We start from the raw sequence: 21,827 nt of genomic DNA on the forward strand, positions 1-21,827 counted from the left end.
GACACAAAGCCAATCCCCACCTGAACTTTGTGGAACATTTGCAGATTAATCGCTTTGACTTCTTCCAGCTGCTGGCGGAGGGCAACCAGAGTGTCCTGCTTCTCGTGGGTGTCCTTTTCCAGTAACTTCATCGCAATTTCCATTTCGGTTTTCATTCCGATTTGTAACTCCAGTTCTTTTTCTAGTTCCTTAAAATAACAGTAACAAGGAAAATATTACTAAAGTAAGTCATAGAAATGGTTTTACTGGGGTTATATCCTGGGAAACACCTAAAATGTAAACCAAAGTCAGAACAGGTTAGGGAGATTTAGAAAAGTCTGTCTAAAGCATAAGTGGATTAAGCTTTTTCCCTTTTCTCATTTTACAATGACAATTGGCTCTGCATCAAGTAGACAAAAGCTGGTAGATGGCAATATGAGCCTAGAGGCCCAGCAGCCCTGTTCTTCAAACTCTAGGATCAGAGCCCATGGCCTGAAAGAGTATCTGTCTTGTTTCAGTGCTAAAGCCATTTGATGTTGCAATGTTAGAATTTCTGGAATGGTTTGCTAATTTATGGCAAAAAAGATGTAACAATTTTGAAGCAGTTCTGTCCTGGACAATTCAGGAGACATGTTCTCCACATCCAGTCAAAGCAGGTACAAGAACTGTTTGTTTATTAACAAACAGTAAATAAAGTCACTGACATGTAGCTTGGGCCAAAATAAACAGACTAGAGGCTCTGACTGAGGGAAATGTACTGTCAAAGAGACCAGGCATCTGGTTTCACAGCAATTTCTGAAAAAGGTTTATAAAATTGAAAAAAATATAAGTGACAATGCAGAATGGGCTGGTAAACATAGCTTTTTTTTTTTTTAAAGGGACAATTTTGGATTTTCTGTGAGTGTCAGCAGGTTTAAGCACAGATGTGAAAAGCACTGACTGAAATAACTTACGGGGCTTCTGGGGAACCCTTTCTAAAGACATTCACCATAGATAGGACATGGAAGGAATCAAAGTGTCCTATAATAGATGATTGGATAAAGAAACTATGGTACAAATATACAATGGAATATTACTCAACCATAAGAAGAGATGAGATACTGCCATTTGTGACAACATGGATGGACCTCGAGATGATCATGCTAAATGAAATAAGCCAGACAGAAAAAATTGAAAATCACATGGTATCACTTGTATGTGGGATATAAACCTAAAAGCAACAAATGAACAGGACAAACAAACAGAGACTCATGGACATGGACAATAGACTATGTCCATATGGTTACCAGAGGGTACGGGGTGGGGGGAGCGGGGTAGACGGGGTAAAGGGTGTCATATATGTGGTGACAGAAAGAAATCTAACTAGGGGGGTGAACACACAGTGTAGATATATATATATATGCCTTACTATTAAAGTGTACAGCTGAAACTTACTAGATTTCGTTAACCAATGTCACCATAAAAAAAAATTCAAAATAAAAAAAATTGAAAAAATAAAGACACTCACCAAGCGGACTTTCTTCTCCTCCTTCAGCTGCTTCCACACGTCGCTGTACATCTCATCCAGACCTTGCCGAGTTTGCTTGTAAGTCTCCAGCTCAACTTTTGTATCCTGCTTTGTTATCTGTATCCAAGAAGAACACCCAGAGGAAAGGTTTGCTTATGGAAAGCAAGTTAACTGCAAAGTATTTAAAAATATACCATAATTTAAAAAAGTACAGCATGATTTCAATTTTTAAGCCTAATAGAAAAAAGTTAAAATTTTAAAGATATTTTGAAATATCTTTGAGGATGAGAACAAGCCAAAAGATTTTTTAAAAGAAAATTTAGGTTCAGAAAACAATTTATATTTACTTTTCTTTTAAACAGAACAATCATTCTGAGTGGGAAAGGCCCCCATCACTCAGTATTTATCAATCATATTTTTAGCACTGGGTAGATTTTGAGATGAATCAGATATAGTCTCTATCAGCAAGTCATTAGGTGAGACAGCTGCAAGCCTGCAATTCTACAAAATGGCCAATGGTTTCTACAAGGAGGGAGGTGCACAGGGCGATGGGAACACGGGAGAAGGAGGGTCCAGGTGCAGGGATGGCGCTGGGGGCGGCGTCACAGAGGACCCGGCACGTGACTGGAAGGTGAAGACTACACAGGAACTTCACGTGCAAAGGCCCAAAGGTGAGGAAGCTGTGGTTCTGGCAAACCCCAAGTGGTCCAGGTGGCCTGAGAGTAACAAGGGAGGGCACAGCAGAAGGAGGCACTTTCTGAGGACTGGGTCATTATTAAACCATGACTTTGAGGTTTGTGACGGACGTGTCTGAGAAACATGCTGCCCAATTGTGAGGTCGATTGCTTACTTCTACACTCTTTTCACTTCTTTCACGAATTAATTCATTTTGTTCTCTTAATTGTTGCTGTTCTTCTTGAAGTGAACAAATCCGGTCTGTTGCAGCTGAAAGCTGATTAAAAAAGATTTTTATATTTCTTAACATCACAATAAATCTTACTCTTCAAATTAAAATCTAACATTTGACATTTTCACAATCAATGATATATTTTCACTTATTTGATATTTGATATTTTTTAAAATTTTATTTCCTTATTTTGAATAGGTAATATGGTCACATGGTACAAAATTCCAAAAAAATAAAAATGTATATAGTAAAATCTCTCTCCCACTCCTACCCATCTCTGCCCTTGCCAAATTTTCTCCTTTTACAAAAATAAAATATTATATAATGTGGGCAAAGATTTAGACACAAAGTGTTAGAAACAGCCTGAATATCCAATATTAGGGAAATGGTTTAATAATTTATAGTGGAAGCATAAAACAAATATGTAGTTATTAACATGTTTGTAAAGCTTTTAATAACTTGAGAACATACTTACAATATCAATATGGAAATGAAATAGGTTATATACTATCTTCTCATCCCTAACTAACAAAAAGCAACTATGTTAAAAACCCTTAAGAAAAGATGGGGACTTTATATACCACATGATAAAAACAGCTGTCACTTAGCCAAGGAATAATGGGCTTTTTTTCTGATTCTTCATTCTTTTCAGTTTTTCTAGCCAATGAGCAAAAAGGTATTTCATCACAAGAGGGAAAACGAAAGAATTCTGGGGTAGAAATCACAACCACACCATCAAAGACGTGACTGAGGAGGACATCATCCCTTTCCTGAATGAGTTATCATAGTTTCGAGAAGCGTACAGAAGCAGGATGCCCCGTGGACCTGCTTGAGGGGAGGCTATCAGGAGAGGCAAGGCAGAGAAGTGCACAGACCAACCCTTCCTTATGCAGCTCTGAATGCAGCCAGGAGAGAAGGTGAGGCTGGAGAAGGAGCAAGAAGCGAGACGTCTGCCCGTGGTCCTGGGCTGTGCTGCCAGCACCATTCACTAACGGGCTGTGACGCACTGGGCTCCTCATCTCCTCCCAGCCAACAGTGTCTGTGTCTGCTCAGACTCAGAACTCAGAACTCAGAACTGGGTTTCTAAACACCACCGCTGTGCCCAGTAAGGACCTGAAGTCTTTACAGGAGGTGCCAGTTGCTACAAGGGAAAATGCGGCCAAATTCATAAACTAATTCCCGTTCCACTCTCTGAAGATGCAGAGAGTGCACCCGGAAGCGGGGTACGCTTTTCTTTAAAGTACATTTTCTATTACAATTGTTTGCCTTTGAAGAAAAAAATAACCCAGTTGTTTAGTTTCAAAAGCTAAATTAGGCCTTCTCTCAAAGCCTGTCGCTTCCTCTGGGAGAACAGAGTGAATCTGCTTGTCCTAAAATCAACGAACATCTCCCCAGTGACTTCCACATGCCAAGTGCTGTATTAGGCACATTTATGTAATATTACTCTAATTTAATCTTTCCAATAATAGTGTAAGGTATGAATTACCATCCAATTTGGGGATGAGAATTCAAACACTGGTCACCTAACTGGAGGCCCAAAGGCCACCGTCCATGGTGAAGGCGAGCCCTCCAGCTCCAAGTGTGGTGAGGCAGCTCCTGTGACCCTTTCTATGGATGTCGCCTTTTGCTGTCCCTCTCCTCACACAAAGCTGACCTCTCAGGAGAGAGCAGTCAGTTGAAAGTGGACCTTACACTGGGTCCTCCATCCCAAAGATGTGCTCTGCAACTCTGGGCTGTCACCTGCCTGTACACAGCGGGGATCCGCTCCCCGGGCCCCTCACAGCCCGCTCCTCCCCAGCGACACTTGATGGGGAGGCCCGAGCAGCCGGGGACCGCTACCTGTGGAAAGCCTCAGAAAGGCGGGGCAACCCCCCTCCTGCTAACGGGAGACCAGACGTGTCCACCAAGGGGACTGCCGGGCAGCAGGCAGCGAGCCTTCTTCCTGTCCTCTCATCTCTCTCTTCCTAGTGAGAAAGCAGAGAAAGACCACACTGTGGGGAGACTGGCTCCATGCTCTGGAGAGGCCGAAACACAGGAGGGGTTGGTGAGGGTGCTCGGACCTTGGAGCAGACCTGAGCCCTCCCGGCAGCAGGGAGCTAGTGCACCACAGGGAAGGTGGGGACGAGGAAGAGAGGGCATGTCCACCCTAGGAGCTACGCTGTCCAGTGAGGGTCACTGTCAAGTCATAAAACCAAAGTCACCGAGAACTGGCTCACGGTCGGCTGCGCTGGACTGTGGGAGCCCTGCACAGGGCTGAACAGACACATTGTGGGGGGGCCTGTCCCCTGTGCAGCTCAACCCAGGCCAACCGTTCCCATTCCGACCAGTGAGAGGCTCTGGCCACACACACCAATTACGCCGTCTCTCTTAACTGTGGGCTGGTCTCTTTTAAGAATTTCAATAAATTACAAACCTCTTCTTGAAGCTTTGAATTAGTCTTTTCCAAGCTGTCTATCTTGGTTTGAAGATCCCCAACTGTGCAGCTATAGAAAATACAACATTAAGTAAACGTGAACTTATAATAGCTGTTTTCCCACCCTGTATGACAATAAGCGATGACTAGACTTCCTGTATGAAGTGGAGAGGCAAAGGGTCTCTAATGAACCCAGAGGTGAGAATTCTAACTATGTATATACACACACGAGTGTATACATTTATTGCAAAGTTTTCAGCTTCCTCCCCAAAATATGCTACCAATTTTTTTAGTCAACTGGAAAGAAAATAGTTTTTTTCCCCCAACACAATAAATAGGAACCAAAATGTGTAGCAGTCATAGATCTAAAGTAATATTCATGACAAGATATTGATATTTTTGGGTAGCAGAGTCAAAGGTGATTTTGAAATCATATATTTTGCCCCATTTTTCAAATATTCTTCAATATGTACACTTTCATACTGAAAAATATGGAACAAGCTAATGTAGACTTGATAAGTGACACTAGCAATAACCACAGCAGCCACATGGTACAACATGCCAGGCCCTATGTGTTCTAAGCACCTTAAGGTTATCGTCTCTTGCAATGCTCCCTAAAATTCTGTGAGGTAAATCTTATTGTTCACCTACTTTACAGGCAAGAGCCATAACTTTGTACTGAAAACTCACTCAAGTTCACATCCCTTCTGAGGGGGTCCCAGGACCTAAGCCCAGGTGGTCTGGCTCCAGAGCTGCACCTGAGGCGACAGACCCTCCTGCCCAAACCGGGGCCTTCTGCCTGCAAGGGGGGGCCCAGAAACATGCTCAGCTAGTGAGGTGGGGCTCAAAGCCGGAGGGAGCATTTGGCACCATGAAGCTGGGGAGATTAGGCCTGGCCAAAGATGCTGGATCTCATGGTCCTTCCAGCCCTTTGACCCTCCCCCGAGGCCATTCAATAAGATGGTTTGATTCACGCTCCCATCCCAGAAAAATGCTGAGTGAAACAAAAATGAAAATACAACAACACAAAATGAAAAAGGGAACAAAACAGAAGATATGGAGGGAATTAAAAGTTTAAGGTTATAAACTTGTCAGTTATATAACAACTGTATAACTTAGGAAATATTAATAAAATTTATATTTTTCTTAGAAAACATAAATTACCAAAAAAGACAGATCCTGCAGAGAAGAAAACCTAGCTGTATTAACAACTGAGGGAAAAATGAGATGCTGGCAAGGTTGCATCTCCATATTGGCTCTGAGCTCCAAATGTCCCAGGAGCAAAGCATGCCCACATGCTGGTGGGTGTTCCCAGACCTTGAAATAAGGCCAAGCTCCCTAACTCATTCCGTGAAGTTGCGTGACCCTGACACAATGCTACCCGCAGAGAACTACATAACAATTAGGTCAGGTGACATGTTCGGAAGACAATTAAATTACTAAGGCTGTGATCAAGTAAGTTTATTCCTGTGATACAGGAATGGCTCAAGATGAAGAAATCCATTAATAAAATAGATCACATGAACAGATGAAGGGATAAGAGTATGATTACCTTAATACGGCGGTCCCCAACCTTTTTGGCACCAGGGACCGGTGCTCCTACGAGAATCTAATGCCTGATGATCTGAGGTGGAGCTGAGGTGGTGACGCTAGCGCTGGGGAGTGGCTTCAAAGACAGATGAAGCTTCGCTCGCTAGCCTGCTGCTTACCTCCTGCTGTATGGGCTGGTTCCTAACAGGCCACAGACCGATATTGGTCTGTGGCCCGGGAGTTGGGGACCAAGGCCTGAACAGATTCTAGAAGGCATTTGATAAAATCCAGCATCTGTTCCTTATAAAAACACAATGAACTAGGAACTCATCAAGACTCTGTCATCCAAAGTGATGGCCAACATTACATGTGAGAAATCAGAGCCGCACTGCCCTAGGTACATGTGGTGTGCCAGCTCCTCGCCTGTTTCACTGGCTTTGGGGCCAGAGAGGCAGCTGCTGTGAAGCACTGCTAGTGTGCTCTGTGCACCCTCTGAGGGGCTTCAGAGAGAGGACAGCGTTCCCCAGCACACCGGACCGATGATCCTCACTAAGTTCCCACCAACACCTCCAGAGACTAGTGTTTCATGTGACACAGAGGTAGCTTCCTCATTAAAATACAAAATGAAGAGAAAGATGACTACTATGGCTACTGAACTGCTCTCGAAGGTTGAGCCCTGTGGTTTCCAACCCTTTATTGCTGCCCCAACACCCTTCGGGGATCTGTGCTGCCTCCCAGTGGCAACAGTGCTTTCCATGGCAATGACTTCCAACTAAGGGGCTGACAGGTGGAGAGTCAAGGTTTTATTCATTTACTTTCTAAATTGTATAACTGCACAAAACAAAGAACCAAAGAATTCTCCAAAGCTCTTTACCAAAAAATCATACTTCTACAGCCTGTACACGTGAGCATGGAATGATAATTTTTTTTCTTGGTTTGGAAAAAAAGTTATAAATATATGGCAACTCAAAAAAGTTCCATGAAGCAATTATCTGGTACTAAGAACGAACTGTGACATGGAAGGAGTCGGCCCTACCTTAAGTGCCGGTTAAGTTCTTCCACATAATTTTTTTGATCAAGGACATCAGTAATTCTTTCGTGCCTTTTAAAAAGAACATAAAAAGAAATCCTTTTTACTGAAGGTTAACACTTTGCCACTGTCCCCCAACCTTCCAATCTCCTTGTAGGAGGCGCAATGTCATCAGGAAACCAAGAGATAGTCAGAACTCAGAAATGTCTGCAGAGCAAGGCTGGCAGGAGGACAGCAGACCGGGCCTGGGAGACGTGGAAACACACGCCTGAGAGCAGCAGGCTCCTTGCACATGCCCTCAATCCTGTGGCTGGCGGGGCACTTGGGAAGAGGAGAGAATGCCATTGGGTGCAAGGTGAAAGAAAACACCAACATCCACATGCAAATAGCTTCGAGGTGGCAGATGAAACAGCCCTTGTAATAGTGGAGGAAGGCTGGCTCAGAAAAGGAGACTGCGTGACTTTTCAAATCCCAAAGCTGACTAGTCTGGGTTAAAAAAAAGAACTTTAACATTTTAAAGTTCGCCCCTCACCCTTTCTTCACATACATATGTACAGATGTACATAAGCAGGATCATTCTACACGGGTTCACGCCACAGGTACCACACTTGTTTTCCAGAGCTGTCATTTTTTTTCCTTTTATCTGCTCTGCCCTTACATAGCTCTCCCAGGTGACCCAAACTCATAGCCTGGTGAGTATCCTATGTATGCATATAATCATCATCACTAACTATTTATCCATCTTGTGTGTGTATACATACACACACGTATATACAAAGTATATGCAATTAAAATATAAAATATATGCTAGGGATCTTGTGGGTTTGTTTTAAAAAATGAGACATATATATTTCTTAGTATCATACATTTTTCACTCATTAATACCTGTGTGCGGTGGTGGTGGGGGAATAATACCCATGGAAATCCTCCTAAATCCACTATACCAGTAGGTCTAACCTGTTCTTGTTAGGTCTGCATGATATATCAACATGTAATATTATGGATGTTCCATAATTCATTCAATTATTCCTTTACTGATAGATAATCTGTTTATTTCCAGTTTTTTTTTGACATTAAGAATATAGTTTAAGTTTAAAGTAGGTGAATCATTGTACTTAGGGTGCATGAAGCATTAATGGGGTTCCCACTGGTGCCGTCCTTGGTAAGGTGTGCTGCCAGGGCACTGAGATGGGGGAGATGTTTGAAAGACAGGTAACAGATGCATGGGTAAAGCAGTCAAACACAACCCAGGGGTTTATCCTGAAATGCCCTCCTCTCATCATCTCCACAGGCAGTGCTACTGTCAGGTCTATGTGCCACTCCAGAAATAGCCCATGAGCACAAAGCATGACATGTAAAAAGGGTTGGGTGAATATTCTTTTTTATTATAACGTAAATGGTAGCATGTCATTTACATTGTTGGCCTCCCCCGCCACTGCCCCAGGATACCTTCTGTTAAAAGAATGCTCTGGTTAACAAGTATAGGAAGAACTGCACAAGGGATGAAAGACATCCAAGATGCACTGGGATCAAAGAACAAGTCCAAGGGCAACCTATAGATACACTAGTACCATCCCACTTACATTCAAACAAACTGCAGCAAAATACAGGACCAATGAAGATACACCTGTGGGCATTAAAAAAAGCTTGGAAGGAGATGTGAGTGGCTTCCTCTGAGGGAGGGGGTGGGAGGAGGGTTGAGAGGGGGACAAGGGGACAGTGTGAATGGGGACATTTTACTAGTATTCTGTATTCTGAGAGCTTAATTCCTTAAACAAGGGGAAAATCAATGTATTACCTCTGTAATTAAAAACAGCTAAATAAAAACTAAAATTTCAAATAAAGCAAAATCAAATGTAGCATCCTTTGCCAGAACTGCATTAAAAACGTGGAGAATAGCAGCGCATGACGCAGTACTTACTCTTTGCCTCCTTCCAGGTCTTGCACATCCTTAAGGTAGAGGGAAAAATCGATCACTCCAACCTGATCCAAACAAAATGCACAAGTTTAAATAAAAAATAACTTTCCCACTTTCCACATAAACCTTATGATTTTTAAAATTCTGGGTATTTACATTCCTATCTCTTTCCTACAAATGTTTAGTTAGGCTAATCAGCTTTATAAAACAGCAATCAAACAAACCAAGAGGAAAACAACCTCACTATCTTCTAGAAGAAAAACTTACTAAAAATCAGAATGTAAGGGAATAGTCTGAGATTTTGCCACCACCTAGTTAAGATTATATTTGTGTCTTTATTCAATAAAATCGAGTTGTTTATCAGTGAAGTTCTTTGGGTACAAAGTAATATTAAAAAAAAGAGAGAGAGAGAGACCTGGACCTCTAGACTAGAGTGGTGCCTTGGCTGACACTGACCCTACCTTTCCCCGGGTTGTGGCAAAACGGCCCAATTGGTACTCCAGGGAAAATTCTCTGCTGCTGTGTGGACCTAGGGAGGACCAAGACCCCCTACATAGCTCAACGTCAAGGTCTTTGTCCGGACATAAAGCATTTGAGAGAGAGTGAGTGAGGGTCCTAGTGTGCCACCATCCTTGGCAGCGTGACTAAGTGGAGCCATTCCTATTTGAAATAGGAGAAAGGTTTTAATCAATCACTAGTCCTATTGTAGACCCCGAGGTGACCATAGCAAAGAACAGAGTAGATGAATACACAACAACAAGAAAGAAGAGCCAAGATAAAATGTTAGGCCAAAGAGGAGTAAGTCCAGCACTAACTCCTTATAGTAACCCACTGAAGGTAATGACAGAGCTATGTGGAATGGTTTCTGCAACTTCTCTGTCACACCTCCTACTGATCTATAGTCCCCACCCCTGAACCTGGGCAGCCTCAGTGCCGTGTTGATGTTAGAAAGCAGCAGAAGTGATGCTATGACCACTGCATCCAGGTTAATGGGGCGACGCAGGCTTCTTCCCAGCACATGTATCTTTGAAATTCTGAGCTGCCATGAGAGAAATATGGGCACCTCGAAGCCACCATGCTGGAGACCAAGTGTAGAGTCCACATCTGGACAGAGATGCTGAGAAGCCCCCAGTCCATGGAGCCTCTCAGTCCAGATGACAGCCAAGTGACGGCAATCCTCTAGTGATTTCTGCCCTGGCCACCAACTGACTACATGCAGTCACTGTGGCTCTTAAGAAAGAAGTGCCGTGCTGAGCCCAATCAACCCCCAACTATGAGAGGTACAGAGACTGTTATGGTTATGTGCTCATTGACTTGTTAAACAGAAATGGAAAACCAGAAATGATTTAATCCAAAACAAAACCTATGTGTACATAAATGCATAAAAAGTAGAAAGAGTTCTAGAAAGATTTCCTCCTCCAGTTTTTCCAACAAGTATACATTTTCTTTGAAATTAAAAAAATACATATATATTCAACTGGAAAAACACCAGCAATAGAAAGCATAAGAATACCTGAAGTAGAAATTAATGGATTAGAGAGCAAATAAAGCCCACCTTCCAGAGGAGAAGTGATTAATAAAAGCAAGAGCAGGTTCTTTAAGTTCAAAAAAAGAGATTGACCTCCATCAAGTATGATCAGTATTTAGCAAGTACACAATATTACAAATGAGAAAGGTGAGCTTTTAAGAAGCTGTAAGAGAATCTGCTCATATAACAGATCTGAATGAAACACATGACTTCTAGAAAAATATAAATGACTAAAAAACTGTCCTAAGACTTAAGACTAAGACAATAAATTGACCAAGAGCTATGAAAAAACTTAATGTGGTCAAAGAACTGGAATCAAAAAAGGCATAAAGCTGAAGTGGTCATTCTGACAAAACTTCGAAGAAAAAAATAATTCCTGTTCTAATAAACTGCTGTGGAAAACAACAAAAAGGAAGAATATCATCCAGCTTATTTGATGAAGTTTATACAATGCTGACAGAGGAAAGTGACAAAGATAGTACAGAAAAAATCCAGAACAGTGTCACTAATAAATGGAAACATAAAAATCCCAAATAAACCGTAGGCATGTTAAATCTAGGACACTCAAAGAATAATGCAGGGTGACAAAGCAGAGCTAATTTTAGAGATGCAGGCAAACTATCACAACAGGAAACCTATGAATTAATTCAATTATATTTATGGGTTAAGGATAAATATGACATTTCAATAGATGCCAAAAAAAAATATTTGACAGATTCAACGTTTTTAAATAAAAATACAAAGTAAATTAGAATAAAACAGTACTTTCTAAACATGAAGACTCCTCAGACATCAAGAGTAAACACTCATACTTTATGATGACAGATGACAGGCCATTGCATTGAAGAACAGGTTGGGGGCTCGATCACATCTATTATTTAATAAAATTCCCAGCATTTATTTCGGAACTTGACTAAATGATATTCAAGTTCATCTGACAGAATGGACAATGTGAACTGTATGTGAAAAAGAGGTATAATGAAGTGGGCAAGAGGTGCACTATTAGAGTGTAAAGCATACTATGTGGCTCTACTCATGAAAAGACCGAGCTGCTGGCATAGGAATAATGAGATCCAGGGACTAAACAGAGTCCAGAAATAAACCTCAGCATATTATGGATATTTCACACATGATAAAGGTGCAATTTCAAATTAGTAGAAAAATAACATCGCAACGATATTGAGAAAACTGGTTTACTATTTGTAAAGAAATCTAGACTCACATTGCACATTATGTCAAAATGAGTGACAGGCAGATTATTTAAATGTAAAAAACCAAACACACAGTTGATTTAAAAAATAATTTTTTGATGGGGAAAGATCTTCTAAGCAGAATACCTCAGAAGGTATAAAGAAAAAAACCATTAAATTTGATTGCCAAATATATATATATATATATATATATATATATATATATATATATATATAGTCCAGAGAAAATCTACTCTGAGAAACCAGAAAAAAAAATTACAACAAAAAATCCCAAAAGACAATTAATATCCTTAATCTGCAACAAAGGAGTGAAAGATGGAAACAACAAAGATGGAAAACTCAGAAAAAATGGGCAAAAGATATAAACAGGTAGTCACAAAAGCTGAACCACCAATGGCAAATAAAACGTGAAAAAAATACTTGACCTCTCTAGTTTTCAAAAATGTAAAGTTGAGAAGCATTGTTTTGTCTGTCAGACTGAAAAAGACCAAGAACGTTCATTGTAACAACATAGCACTCATGCAGAATGTGGCTACTTTGACGCAGCAATCCCTAAATTTGTCTTAGGGAAATAATTGGACAAGAGTACAAAGAGGTATGAGGATGTGTATAATATTGTTGTTGTAATGTGGAAACACCCTAAGTTAATAAGTATTGATTAAATTGATTATGGTACATTCATAAAATGGAATACTATGCAGCCATTTAAAATGGCTTACATCTCTAGTGACATTGAGAGCTATGTGAGAAATACTATTAAAAAATTATAAAATAGTGTGCTTGGAATAATTATGTTTTGGTTTAATAAAAAAAAGGAAACTCTAAACATCTTTCTCTCTCTCTCACACACACCCCCCCTGCTTATTTACATGCTAGAAGGCTGTATACCAAAATGTAACACTGAATTTGCTGTCTCTGAGTAATGGGATTATATGTTTAGTTTCTTTTCAAATATACATCTCTGCATTTTTTGAAAAACTTTCAACATGCAAAAACCACAAGACTATTGAAAAAAAAGAAAGGAGAGGTTGCCAAAAAAAAAAAAAAAAAAAAAAAAAAAAAAAAAAAAAGACTTGAAGCTTTAGATTCTTCAGATCCAAATACGTGGTGGGAAAAAGGCCAAGCAGCGGCCCAACCATGGCTACAAATGGCCTGAAGAGGCTTGGAGGTAGGGACGGGTCAGGATGTCTGTCTCCCTGATAGTTTTATAGTCCCCACCGCCAGAAGATCAGGCCTCAGCCCCTGTCACCTGCTCCCATGCAGGAGGAAAGACCATCCTAAGAAGGTTGCCCCACCCCACGAAGTACTCTGTACCTCACTACTTTCCTTTGCACCCCATTTTATCAACCTGACTTCCCAAATCCCCTGACTCTATCTCCCTGCTGCCCATCCAACCTTGGGATTCCTAGACGTGCCTGCTCCATGTTTTTGCTGTCTCTCTCTCGGCCATGACCTAAATGTTGCTGGAGTGATCCTTCTCAAACCCCAGCCTGATCATTTCAGTCTGCTGCTCGAAAACCTCCATCAGCTTCCCAGAACTCAAGGGACAATGTGAAGCCCTTTAGCATGGCACTGATGGCCCAAAGCTGGGCCCGGCCTCCAACTTCTCCTCACTCACGGAACATCCTGTAACCCAGCCACAGAGGAACATTTTCTGTTCCCAAATGTGCTGTGCTTCTGTGTACCTCTGTGCCTCTGCCCATAATCTCTTCATCCCATGCCCCCTCTGCCCCACGCAGCCTCGCACAGCCCTCTATCAGACGCCCTTTGTCCCCTTCTTAGGTTCAGCACTGTCTGCAGATCCTCCGGCCTAAAGAAAGCATTTCACATGGAGCCCAAATTGCTGCTTTACCTGCGAATCCAAGTCTTCCCCTTTTAAGCAGAGGTTGGCATCTAGTACATTGAGTCCCACCAGCAGACCGACGATCACCATCCCCTCTTCCTCCATCATCAGTGCCTCGGGTTCATAGAACTCACTGAAAGAGATTGAAGGCAGGGGCTGCTCAGGTGCTGCCTCCACCCACCAAGCCCTATTTTCATTTCCCAGCTGGTGGTCTGGCTGCCAGAAGCTCCCTCGGTGGTGGATTTCCTTCGGCCTTTCATTTCTCTCCTGCTGCTAGTGCTGCTGTTTCTTTTCTGGCCTCGCCTCTGTTCCTGTGGCTTAGAATGGGCTCCCTGCCTCTTATCTAAGGGTAACTCCCACATTGGGACCCCAGACTCCAGTCCTTCTCATCTCCTCTTGGCTCCTATTTCTACACTTACTCTCGGGTCAACAGAAGTGGGAACCCGCAGTTCCCCCACATCCAAGAATAAAATTCCTCCCTCTTCTATGTGCCCCATGGGGCAAGACTGGTGGCTTTTATTTCCTTACCGCCAGTCACTGCAGAAGTTTGCACTGGGGCTCCATCCCCTGCCTATGACTGCTTCTGGTCTCCAATGATCTGCTTGGTCACTACTGTGTGTGTGTGTGGATGGATGCATGGGAACTTATTGTCTTAAGAATTAGTTCCTGATGACAAAATCTGTAACTCAAAAGTTACTCAGTGTAACTGTGCTCAAAGTACAAAGGACAGAAATATTTGAAATCAGTATTCATCATGTAAAGATACATTCAATAAGAGGCCATGGTATGAAAACAATAATTTGAATAAAAGCCCTGTACCTTATAGACCCTTGGTTTAATTTAAAATGAACTACAGAACTATGTTCGAATTCCTTAGCAAAAGACAAGCAAAGACAGGTGATGAAATACCTTAAGAGATGTTTATTGTCAATCAGCACTTTCAGATAATCTGCCAGTTTCTTTTGCATGAGTGCGAGGTAAAGCCAAGCTCTGCCCCTTCCCACAGCTGTCCTAGAATTCAAAGAGAGAATCGAACTGTTGTGGCATAACAATAACAACAGAAAACAAAGAAAAAGAACTGATTTAGCCAAAGAGAGAAACATATTCACACTTGTGAATGCAGAGAATGTGGTAAGAATAGCTGCTCTGGAGGCTGGTGAGTACACTGTCTGGGAAGGCCAAGACACAGCTCATGGCCTACCTTTGGGTACTGTTTGAATTTTGTATCATGGGCATGTATTTGTTTTTCCTGACAAAAGAGAAAAAAAATCTTAAGCCACAAAAGTCTGATTTCTGGAACAAATACAATCAGATAAAACTCTGAGTATGTTAATAAGATTTCACAGGGAGCCAGGAAATATTAGATTAGCTTTGTATAATAGATAGTCTCTCAAAAGATTAATAGATAGAACATTGTTAGTTCTTGTTAAGTGCTGAAGTCTCACAGGGTTTCTAAGGCATTAACTCAAAGGTGCAATTTTAAAAAAATTGTGGTGAAACACACATAACATAAAATCTACTTTTTAAGTGTATTGTTCAGTAGTGTTAAGTACATTCTCACTGCTGTGCAACCAGTCTCAGAGGTGTAATTTTGAAAAGGCCGGCTTTAAACATTAGAAGGAAAAAAAGCCTCCCAAGTTTAGATCTAACATGGTTTCAGAAGAAGATCCTGTTCTCTGCAGAGTAACCACATGTGTAACATCCAGGACAGTGTGGAGCCACCGCAGCAGATGGGGCTCTCAGGCCTGAAGCCTTGCAGTGTGTCCTGGGTGGTTGCAGGAGCCAGGCCTGGAAGGGTTAATCTAACTTCAACGCAAAGGCTCTGAACGACTCCGCACTCCCCACAAATAAATGATGTTAAACCAGAGTCAAAAGGAGAGGAAATAAAGTAGGAAAAAACGGTGTTTAATGTTAACATGATGTGGAAAATGGGCACTGACACATGCTGCTCAGTGAGAGTGTAGACTGGCACAAGTCTAGCAGTCAATTTGATGGCTGCTGGTTACCCAAACCCTGCATCTAGTAAGGTGTCCTAGGGAATAGTTTAGAATGTCCATAAGAGGTAAGTTTGGGGGTGGTCACCACCGCACTGTTTGGATACTGAGAATTTGAAGACAACTACAAAGCCCACAGGGACATTAAACAAATGAGCTGTACAATAGACTGCTATGTGCCCATTTCAAAAATGATGTTGTAGATGAGTATTTGGTATGGAAAAGGGTTTAAAAATCTAACATTAAATGGAAAAAAGGCCACAAAACAATATGTACAGTTTAATACTTAAGTTTTTCCCCTGCTTCCCTTCCCTATACATTGATATACTGTTTTTAGTTTAAGTTTACTTCCAAAACACTTTTATGAACATGAAAACAAATATCAATTCTTATTTTTTTCCCTTTTTATAAAAAGAAAATTAACGTGTTACAATGTCCCGCAACTTGCTTATGTCACAGGGCTCCGCAGCAAAGGTCTCAGCAGGATTTAGGGCGGTTTCAGAGTTGAACAGACCTGTGTCCTCTTCCTGGCCACCATTCACATCTTGCCAAGGGATCTTGGGCAAGTTATTCACCTGTCCTAAGTCTCAGTTTCCATGTTTGTCAATGGGGATACTAACAGCTTTCCTAGAGGCTTTTGTATATGACTAAATGAGATAATGAAATGTCCTTAGCATAATGCCTGGCACACGGCACACCCTTAGCCAATGTTGGCTATTATTATCACCTGAAAATGGAACCAGCTGGCTCCTCAGAAGAAGGGTCAGACAGAGGCGGGACAGTCACAGGGGCTCTGTTGCATCGGCCAAGGAACTCTAGGACCCCTTCTAAATGCAGACTCCATGATGGCACTTTCTTTGTGTTCTGTCCAGTTTTTGATTTTGAGCCTATGATTGGGACCCGAAGGGCAAATCCAGACATGGCAAATGATTTGTTAGTCTCAGCCTTTTCACAAATGTCCATTGTCTTGGAGTCTAATACCTGGCCTGAATCATATTATCCAGGAAACTGTCCTGATGTATTGGAAGCAGTAATTCCAGGAGTGTAACATGGACTCCTTTTCTTCTGTCATGGCTCCTCACGTGACAATGCCTTTGCAACCTATTTGACCTTGTGTTACAAGCAGGAATCACTGTCTCCATTTTAAAGAAAAGGAAACTGAGGCTCAGAAAGGGGTAAATCTTGCATCTGGATAATGAGCAGCAGAGCTGGACTAAAGTCTAAGCAGAGTGTGGCTCATGCTACACTTTGTTCTAAAATAAAACATGTTTTTCAGCAAGGAATTGAGAAATATGTAAATACGAGGGAGTTTTTTGAAACATCCAATCACTGTAACGACTTCTCACTCACTTTAATTCTGGCAGATTTCTGACGCTAGTGGCGATATCTGATGCTTCTGGGCAAAGTTTCTCCACCAGTTCCAAAGGACCAAAGAAAGATTTATTTTGGCCAATAAAACTCTTCTTAACTAAAAGGGAAAACAAGTGTTATTTGTGAAAACAGGTTGCAAATGCTTGCAGGGGCCCACAGTCTCTTTCAAAAGCCACATGAATGCTTCAGATTTAATCTTTTCACTTAATCCTTCTGATTTAGTTCTGGGGACAGGGAGAGGCCAGGTAAGAAATGGGCTCTCCCTTCCTCTGGAGACAGGGACTCTCCGATGTACCTACTATGCTGTTTCTCCAAGTATTTTTTGCCCATGAAATAAAACAAGTGTCTCATATGATCACTAGTGAGATCCTTTCTCTTTCTCCTTCCTGCTCAATGCTGAAATCAATATTTGATTTCAAACAAACACCACCACCATCGCTCATCTGAACTGCTGCAATAATCTCCTAATGAGTTTCCCTGCTCCTAACATTGTCACCTCCCTACTCTGACAATCTGTGCTCCACATAGCTGGAAGTTCTTTTAAAAATGTTAAGCCAGGTCTTGTTTTTTCCCTCGTTTAAAATCCTCCAAATACTCTTAGGATAAAATCCAGTTCCTCACCTGATCTATAATGGCCTACGTGATTCAGCCCTTCCCACTTCCCTGACCTCACTTTTGCCCCCTCAGCACACCTCAGTTACCTGGTGTCTTCCTCAAAACAAGGTGGTCCCACTGAGGACCTCTGCACCTGTTTTGTTGTTGTTTTGGTTTCCCCATATCTTTGCATGGCTGTCTCCTCCCGTAGGTCTCAGCTCACAATTTCACATCTCTGGAAAGAACTTCCCCTCTAATCCTAGCTGAAATGTGTTTTCCATGATTCTCTATCATTTAACTCATTTTACTTCCTTGAATTTGTAGCATTTTGTAATTACATTGGTTTGTTTCTCCATTTATTGTGTCTCCACCTCTAGAACTACGCTGTCCAAGGTACTTACTAGCCACATGTACTCCTGAGGACTTGAAATGTATCTAGTACAATTGAGATGTGCTGAAATGTAACACACAGTGGATTTTTAAGCCTTACTATAAAAAAGAATACAAAATCTCATTAATAAGGCTTTTTAATGCTGATTATGTCAAAATGATATTTCTGTAGATATATTTCGTTCGATAAAATATAACATAAAAATTAATTTCACTTATTTCTTTTTACTTTCTTTTTCACGTAGCTACTTGAACATTAAAAATTGCACATGTGGCTTGCATGGCAGTTTCTATTGGACAGTGCTGCTCAAGAATGTCGAGTCTTGTAGGCTGGGACCTTGTCTATTATGTTCATTGCTGTTATCCCAGCAGCCAGAACAATGTGTGACACTGATGAATACATGCTGAGCAACAGCTGGCCCAGTCTTCTCCGTCTGGACCTCCCCACTCCCCCTCCAGGCTCACCTTTCAGCCCATGTTTGAGGCAGTGCTCCATCACCACAAAGAATTGCTGCAAGGGGGCATGCTCAGCATCTAGGCTGCGGCCCAGGCTCAGGGCGGACTGGAGCAAGACCTTAATGCTGAGTTTCATCATGTGCATCAAGTTGGCCCGCTCCTCCATCATCTGGCACTTGGAAGCTGTGGGGCAGAAGCGAGGAGAGCTTCGTTAGTGGACTGAATGCGTGCTAGGGTGAGGAGGTTGGAAGCAGGGCAACGAAGGCAAGACCAGCCAAGCGGGGGCCAGGAACGCCGATGTGCGGATAACTGGGGGTCGCAGTCACTCGGTACCGGATTCCTGGAGGTGACAGCCGCACCTGTACAGCCTGGGCGTTGGGTCAGACTCGAGAGGCCTCTCTCCCGCGGCTCTGCGGGTTGCTAGGGCGACGGCCCTACCAAAACTCGCCGCGATTGGCCTCTTTTACACGCGGCATCCCATTTCCAACCCACCGAAGAGCACAAACTCCGCGAGGCCCTACCCCAAGCTAGGGGCGGGCTGGGAAAGTGTTCCGCCCCCGAACGCTCCTATTGGGCGAGCCCAGCCCGAGGCCACGCCCACGGAGCTCGCGGCCGCCATTTCGCGCTCAACACCGGTAGCAGTGGTCCCCGTTTTCCCAGGCGGCTGCTGGGGTCCGCTCTTTTGCCTGAGAGTGCCCCCCTTAGTTCCTTTGGGGGAGCGTCTGCCTCTCAGTTGTTGCCGACCTTTCGCCCACAGTTAGTGGACAATTACAAGTTTTACAGTTTTATTTTTGTTAAACCGTTAGAGTAAAACTCAGCCGTCTTTCCTCTTCAACTCTAACCCTGTCACTTTGTTTTGAGGGTTATAAACGTTGTCTTCAATCAGTATTAGATATCCGTGACAAATGCTTACTAAATGTTCCCTTCAAACTCAAGAAATTCATTCTAGAAATGTGGTAAAAATGTAGATCCCAAATAAAGTCTTGGCGGGAAAAATAACGCGGGGCGCGGAGGAGGCCCTGACCCGGCGGCGCGCCCCAACTTCCATCTTTCAAACATCTGCCAATTAGGACGGAGGGAGGGAGGTGACGGGGGAATCGCACAGTCTTAGTTTGCTGTTGTCAGATTTCTGCAGAGGTTAATTGTCATGTATATTGTTTCCTAGTATTCTGTGACTTGCTTGTTAAATCTTGTATTGATCTGTATATTCTGGATGTTAATCTTTTACTTGTTTTTATTTCATGGGCATTAAAATGGAAGTAGTTAAAAGAGCATATATATGTGTAGCTAAATCAAAAAGAACGATAGTATGACAATTTACGATAAAGGCATTAATAATATTGAGACGTGATATTCTGGGATTAAATATTCTCAATTCTCTTAGCAAACTCTAAGAAGACAGCTACTGGAAAAGAAAAATCTGTCTAAACGTTTCCTTGGTTGTGGGACAGAAAAATGGGTTAAGTAAAGCTTTTGGGTGGGGGTGGTTTATTTTTAAATTTTGAGAGAATTCCATGTATTAATTTTTAAGTTTCAAACTTGAATGACATGGATGATTGGCAAAGGAAATGATATTGTAAAACTTCATCAAGAGGAAGGAGAGACTTGAATCAGATCAATAACTTGAATCAGATCAATAGCAGCAATTTGTAAAGATTTAACTTTAAAGACCCTGGACCCTGCTCTATAAACCCAGTGGTCTTCCAGTCAGATTATCCAAGGAAGTTCACCAGGGCTAGGGAGGCCCACATATTTTAAAGAAATCGATTTCCAGGTCTTCAGTTTCACAGGCACTTTTTTCTCCTAGTTTACAGAAGAGCGTCAAATCTCTCTCTATCCCATATCTTCTTGATGCATTGACCTGGGGTGGGGAAAAGTCCCACAACACCACATGGTGAAGCTTCCTTTGATGATCAATGGAGTCACCAACAACAGGAAAAGCTTCCAATCTCGTTTTATTGCAATTAGATAAGGAAACCTAGCTGTGGTGGGGTGTAGGGTGGAGGTGACCTCTAGACCTCTGCGGGGTATCCTTAATTTATAAAGTTAAAAACATTTCCCCCCACAAATACAAATATATGTAATTATTTCCGGCCAGTCTCAGTACTCAATACCCTAGTTAATGTGCCATTAACTTGATGGACAAGTTCTATGAATTAAATGAGCCCAACCAAACTGTAGCTCCAAGGTTTTCATGAAAATGGATTTGAAGTAAAATAAATCTTTTTGTAAAAAAGATTTTATCGGCAAAAGGTGTAATGAAATCAGCAATATTTAGATGTCCCCAACCATTCTGAGTGTTCTGGGTTAAACAAGGTAATTTAAGTGAAAGAATGAGAAGTATAATTATCATTTGATGTCTTGGAAAAGCCTTTTTTGGGGGAGAATTTCCCAGAGGTTGAGAAATTTACTTAATATGACGCGGTTCCATCCTTTTTTGCAAGTCAAATAATTTTCATTTGCTTTGAACAAAAATAAACAAAAAATAATAATTACTGACATATCAACATGATTTGTGGCATATAACTTTAGGAGATCACAGACTTGAGCAATATTGCTCTAACAAAACTATCCATTTATATTTACATGAAGGAGATTTCTCTGGGGTCATATTTATAAAGAAAATGAAATAAAATTGATATTGAGTGCTAGCACATCTTATCAGTAAATCATATATACTCAGCTATGGATATGTGCTAATGAAAAAAAAATACCATTTAGCTAATTAAGCAATTCCAAGAAAAATTTATGTATGTTTATAAAATTATATGCCTTTTATCAACTGAGTTTTACTAATAATTTTAATGGTAATTCATTCCAGAAAATTTTTATACACTTAGAGCTTTAGTCACAAGAAAAGTTTATTAAATTTTAATTTATTTACATATTGTTGGCTGAGACATATGGGAAGATGACCAATAAAAAATTTAAAAACGTTAAAGTGGAATGGAAATTCAAGGAATAAAAAAAGGGAAAAATGTAAAATTAATGTAAAATTAAATGTAAAATTAAAATTAAATAACTTGTTTATTTTTAAGATGAATGTAGTGCTTATCAAATCATTATTTACATACCACTTGATACACTTAAAAGTGATGTAACAGTTTTATTTTAAAAAGTCAGTATTTACAATAAGCCAGAAAATGTATTCTAAAA

The 21,827-nt window shown here is 41.4% G+C and overlaps 1 protein-coding gene across 4 annotated transcripts in view; it reads right to left on the bottom strand.

Annotated features, from left to right (window-relative positions):
* RUFY1 (RUN and FYVE domain containing 1) overlaps positions 1-21,827 on the bottom strand; it is a 40,624-nt gene that overhangs the window by 13,895 nt on the left and 4,902 nt on the right. For 2 of the 4 annotated variants that reach the window (XM_039880258.1, XM_039880256.1), the window contains exons 2-11: positions 18,681-18,854; positions 17,211-17,328; positions 14,776-14,877; positions 13,876-13,999; positions 9,288-9,349; positions 7,373-7,438; positions 4,807-4,876; positions 2,337-2,438; positions 1,487-1,603; positions 21-188 (exon numbers count right to left, since the gene is read on the bottom strand). In XM_039880258.1, coding sequence (XP_039736192.1) covers positions 21-188; positions 1,487-1,603; positions 2,337-2,438; positions 4,807-4,876; positions 7,373-7,438; positions 9,288-9,349; positions 13,876-13,999; positions 14,776-14,877; positions 17,211-17,328; positions 18,681-18,854 — 1,103 coding nt within the window. Of the gene's footprint in view, positions 1-20; positions 189-1,486; positions 1,604-2,336; positions 2,439-4,806; positions 4,877-7,372; positions 7,439-9,287; positions 9,350-13,875; positions 14,000-14,775; positions 14,878-17,210; positions 17,329-18,680; positions 18,855-19,030; positions 19,157-21,827 lie in introns of those variants that run through there. The other 2 variants (XM_039880260.1, XM_039880257.1) reach the window with 2 other exon arrangements.

The sequence above is a fragment of the Pteropus medius genome, unplaced genomic scaffold (genome assembly GCF_902729225.1).
Source record: "Pteropus medius unplaced genomic scaffold, Ma_sr-lr_union100, whole genome shotgun sequence".
Lineage (NCBI taxonomy): Eukaryota > Metazoa > Chordata > Mammalia > Chiroptera > Pteropodidae > Pteropus > Pteropus medius.